This window comes from Oryzias melastigma, linkage group LG6 (genome assembly GCF_002922805.2).
Source record: "Oryzias melastigma strain HK-1 linkage group LG6, ASM292280v2, whole genome shotgun sequence".
Taxonomy (NCBI): Eukaryota; Metazoa; Chordata; class Actinopteri; order Beloniformes; family Adrianichthyidae; genus Oryzias; species Oryzias melastigma.
In genome coordinates, this window is record NC_050517.1 from 29,742,729 (window position 1) to 29,748,349 (window position 5,621).

At 41.6% G+C, this 5,621-nt stretch overlaps 1 protein-coding gene across 1 annotated transcript in view; it reads left to right on the plus strand.

The window, feature by feature from the left end:
- The window catches only part of wwp2 (WW domain containing E3 ubiquitin protein ligase 2), a gene marked incomplete in the record, with an annotated part of 68,161 nt that overhangs the window by 18,744 nt on the left and 43,796 nt on the right, over positions 1–5,621 (plus strand). The window contains 1 exon segment of the mRNA XM_024281274.2: positions 5,421–5,555. Coding sequence (XP_024137042.1) covers positions 5,421–5,555 — 135 coding nt within the window.

The window sequence follows — 5,621 nt, forward strand, 5'->3', positions numbered from 1 at the left end:
CGGTGACCTTGAGCGGGGGTGAATTAGAGCGGCAATTACTTAGGGCGGCGGTGACCTAGAGCGGCGGTGACCTTGAGCGGGGGTGAATTAGAGCGGCAATTACTTAGGGCGGCGGTGAATTAGAGCGGCGGTGACCTAGAGTGGGGGTGAGCTTGAGCGAGGGTGAGCTAGAGCGCGGGTGAGCTAGAGCAGCAATTACTTGGAGCGGCGCTGACCTAGAGCGGCGCTGACCTAGAGCGGCGGTGACCTACAGCGGTGGTGACCTAGAACGGGGGTGACCTAGAGTGGCGGTGAGCCACGCATGCACGGGGAGAACATGCAAACTCCACACAGAAAAAGAATTTAGTCGTTTTCCAAAGTAAACTTTCTGTACAATCAGATTATCAATAAGACTGAAAAAATGTAGGTCAAGAATTTTTTTTATCTGCAACCAGATACCATTGTTAATTTTCACAGAGAATTTTAATTCAGTTTTAGACATAGTATTTTGACCAAGTAAGGTTTACTTTTAGTCACAATTTATTCATGTTGATTCTATTAATTTTAGTCAAAATTAGTCGACTAAATTACAGTAGATATTTAGTCGACAAAATATAGAGTAAAGGTAAAGCATTTTTATTAAATTTACTAAGTATGAACGTATGAATAACACACATACTTCACTTTGCTTTCCAAACTTGTCATTTCTGCAAATTCAGCTTCAACAACTTAAAACACATTCAAAGAAAATAAATTATAATTCCATCACATTTATAATAAATGTCTGAACATAAAAAAACTTGTATTGAAGAGGTAGTCAAGTTCAAAAAATGTATTAAAAGCACTCAGGAGGGAGTAAGCTATACCGTGTCATTTGATATTTGGGAAACAGTCTTTCACTGCCAGGAGGCGTGTGAACATGTAACATGTGCTTGACCAGCATGTGTGGTGGACTGTAATGCCACCGCCAGCCAGTAGAGGACACTGTTGTCCCACTATTTGTCATGTATGGAGTTATATTTGTGCCACCATATTGCAAGCAAAAGTCATAGTTTTGAGATCAAATTTTTTTAAGTTGCAAACAAAATGTAAAGTTTTGCAAATACATTTTTTTTTTGCTTTGCAAACTATTTTTTGCTCTGCAAAATTTTTTCTTTTGCTCTCAAAAAAATATATTTTTGCTTGCAACTTTTTGTTTTGTTTGCAATTTTTTTTTGCCTTTCCAATTTTTTTTTTTTGTCCTTTGACCAAAAAAAAAAAGTTGCGAACAAACGTTTTTAGATGCGTAGTGGCTCATCTTCCCCTCACCCCATCTTTGGCTTTGCGTTTAACTTTTTTTCTCAGTGTTACATTTGTGCCAGCCTCCTGATTGGTCTATCCAATAAAGTGCCGTGCATTCAATGGGTTAATAAAAGCATGGATTAATAATAATATAAAACAGACAAACTACGAACTTTATGTCCAAAATAAATATATATCCTGATAGTAACGGGTGCATTTCTCACTAGAAATATTGGCAAAATAAAGATGAGTCCACAAAATATTTTATTCTGAGTGATTTTCCACCGAAAAAGAGTGAATATCCCATCGTGTTTTTGCTAGCGACAGGCAGAAACTCAACAGTCACGTGATCAGTCACGTGATCCGGCGCACCCCGTAGAAATGAATGAGAGAATAAGACGTAGCAATCCCACAATTTAGACCCGTTTTTTGTGAAACTGCTACGTTTTTCCCTGTGGACAAACGTGGGTACTGAACGTTTTTGGAGGAGACTACTGCCGGTCGGGGTCCTCTCTACCTAGAGACCCATTGAATGCACGGCACTTTATTAGATAGAATCTAGACCAATCAGGAGGCTGGCACAAATGTAACACTGAGAAAAAAAGTTAAACGCAAAGCCAAAGATGGGGTGAATGGAAGATGAGCCACTACGCATCTAAAAACGTTTGTTTGCAACTTTTTTTTGTCAAAGGACAAAAAAAGAAAGTTGCAAAGGCAAAAAAAAATTGCAAAAAAAAAAAGTTGCAAAGGCAAAAAAAAAATTGCAAAAAAAAAAAGTTGCAAAGGCAAAAATATATTTTTTGAGAGCAAAAAAAAAATTTGCAGAGCAAAACATTTTTTTTTTTATTTGCAAAACCTAACATTTTGTTTGCAACTTAAAAAATTTTGATCTCAAAACTATGACTTTTGCTTCCAATATGGTGCCACAAATATAAATCCATAGTCACGCACCTAAGTGTGAAATTTGTTCTCCGCATTTGACCCCTCCCCTGGGGGAGCGGTGAGCTGCAGACACAGCCGCACTCGGGAACCATTTGGTGGTTTAACCCCCCAGTCCAACTCCTCAGTGCTGAGTGTCCAGCAGGGAGGCGCTGGGTCCATTTTTACAGTCTTTGGTATGACTCGGCCGGGATTTGAACCCACGACCTTCCAATCTCAGGGCGGACACTCTACCACAAGGACACTGAGCTGGTCATGTTAGACGTGATGGAGTTGGAGATTAAACCAGTGACTGCTTGTTGATCTAAAGAACCGAGTCTGTCCACCCTGTTGTCTGTCCTTATTAAAGAGTTCTCTGCACGGCAACACAACGCAGCAACAGACAAAGCTACACAATGTATGGCAGTCATTCAGAAAGATAAGACCACACTTTTCACTTCTTTCAGTTCGTAGCGCGGAGCTGCTAGCGCTCAGAAATACACAACAACATCGGTTTATAAATTTACAAACGTCATGCTAAAAAAGCATTACTTCCATCTAAACGTGAACCTCTGAGCTTCAGAGCACATCCACGTGAAGAAAAGCGCTTTAATGCAGCACCGGCGCTAGTTAGCTTGGCGAGGATGACCCCTAAATACAACTATTTCAGATAATCCTACCCTTTAAAATGCCACAAGGGGTAGAATTTGGATTCAGTCCAATAGAAATAATCGTGTTTGTATGTCTACCTTTGTGTGGATTTCAGGGCGGATTGTCTGCAAACGTCGCCTCAGGTTTGTTGTGTTTTTGCCTGAGATGGTCGCTCCACACAACTTCTTGTTGAGGGTCGCGTTAAAAGTAAAATTTGTCCTTTTATGTACTCGTCTTTTTCTACCTGGAGTAGACATTTTTCATCCAAATCACAGACACAATTCATTGGGCTGCAGGACTCTGTGTTCTGATTGGATCGCTTTGCTCCCGCCCTCCTCCACCAGCAGTCATTATGATTGGATGTCGTCTTGGAAGAGCATTTTCGTTTCATTTTTATTTGTTGACGAAAAGGTCAACCAATTTAGTTAAAGCTTTCGTCTCCGAGCGGGACTTTTTGTTTAGTTTTCGTTTCGTTTTCATTAGGTGATGAATGTCGTTGACCATGACGAAAGTTTTTGGTCAATGAAATTAACACTGCCCGGTACGACTCCCACAGACCCGTATGTAGGAAGTTCAGGACGAAAACGCTTGGATTGGTCAGTATTCTCCTCGCTGATTTAGTCACTGAAAACATCACGTGACCAAAGCTGAGTTCCTGATTGGTAGATGCGAAGTGGCGACCTGCAGCCCAATTCACGCCGTGCCACTCGAGGCCGCCGCAGTTCTAGACACCAGAAAGAAAGCTCGCTGATTATTTCCAGAATAAAATGCTTTCATTCCATTTGTTTGTCCTTTGTTACTTGATGGAAAAAATGTTTTACAGAATTTTTATGAGAGATTTAGAACACATTGTTGCTCACCTAAAGAGAGAAGTTATGGTTGAATTTAGGAAGTCCTTATTTGTCTCAAAATCAGACAGAATGAGAAGCAGAGGATTGTTGGTGTTTAGATCTCTGCAATGATGAGCAGAACTGATCAGGAAACTCTCATGAATGTTTCCATTGAGCACAGAAACCTTAAGGAGCGTGCAGGAACCTGCAGGAACACGGCCTCCTGGAGGACGCCATGGCTTGGAGAAGCTTTTGTTTGTATGAATAAAGAGGTTCATGTTGGTATTTGGGATCAAAGGTTGACAGACACAAAAAGATCTCTGAGCTCAGGGTTGAAGTCCATCCTAGTGCAGAATGCGTGCAGTTGCGTGGAAGTGAAGCTGCGATTGGAATAAGCTAAGCCCCTCCCACATCCTCGTCTTCCTGAAGAAACACCTGCAGAAACACCTGAAGGCTCCGCGGGCCCATGGTGTGTGTGGGGGGGACCTGGCTGCTGCTGCCGCTCAGGTGGGAGGTCTTGGTGTGGGGACGGTGGGTCGCTCTCCCCCCAGGTCCATTCCATCATCACAGGTGTCAGCTCACCTTTGTCGTGTGACAGAGTGAAAGGCCTCACATGTGTATTGTGTACATTTAGACTAGTTTAAATGTAAAGACTATCTTAGCCAAAGGGTATGTTTGTAACTACTGAGTGTGTGTGTAGACAAGCCCCGCCCATTCCAGCTATTTACACCTGGTTGTTTTATGTTAGCCTCTGTTACCATCTTCTTCTCTCTATAACCCCCCCGGATCTGTTTGCTCAGCTGTTGGACAGAACAAGCTAGAATAAAAAAAAGTCTGAAGGCTCGGTCCAAAGCTAGAGTTCCGTTTGTGCTTTAGCCTCCGTGGACAATCCAGATTCTGAAATTTCTATGTTTCAGTTCTGTAATTAATGTCTGATTCAGTGATTCAGCTGCCCAAACAGAAGAGGTTCGGAAAAGAGTGAAAAAGAGACAAAACGTTTACATTATTCTGTCTTACTTATAAAAAAAAAAGCTCAGCTGCTAAATTAGAAACACTGATGACAGTGATGTCTTCGGTGTTTCTAACATGTTTTTGCTGCATTTCTCTGATGATGGAGGACATTTCTAAAGTGAAGCTGTAATCTGCTCTCTGAGGATTTATGTCCTGAAACCGTTGTGAATCAGGAGCAGAAAAAAATGCAGTTAGAAAAAGTTTGTGACATACAAGTTACTACAACAGACCCCAATCTCCTGCTCCGCTCCATTCTGACCAACTGACCAACAGATCCATGAACGTCTTTGTTTTCCTCTGAGCTGGAATCTTTGTTGCTAAGCTAATGTTAGTTTGGGGGCTGTAAGCTAGCAGATCAAAAGATTTCAAGTTTATTATCAGGAAAAAATGCTGATCTTGAGATTTTGTTGTACTGAAACCATAAAAAACAGCAGATTCAGAATCAAACGTTTACATTTAAATGACTTCTGGAAAAAACTTTCATTTTTGAGTCGTTCAAACTAAATCTATGTAAAAATGTTTGTTAATTGAAAATAACTTTACAAATGTGAAACTGATACAGTTTTAAACTTTTGTAACATTGTTTTACAGCTGGTGACAAACACAACATGATCTTGTTTTAGTTTTCCAAAGTCTTCTTCAAAATCAGGACTGGTCTGGGCACAAAGTTTTCCTGTTTTCAGGCACACACAGGATGTCCAAACTCTGCCTCCACTCACATCTGTCTCCATCTGTTCTTCCTCCCTCTAGTGGAGAACGTCCAGCTGAGTCTGGTGCTGCAGACGGAGAACAAAGGCTCAGTTGTAGCAGGAGGAGAGCTCAACGTCTGTCTGGACGGCATGGCTGTTGACTTGGGCTCTCTGCCCAATGGGAGCACAGCAGACAGTGAGTGCTGCCTTTACACATGCACACACACACACACCCACCCCTGCACCCCCCCTCCACACACAC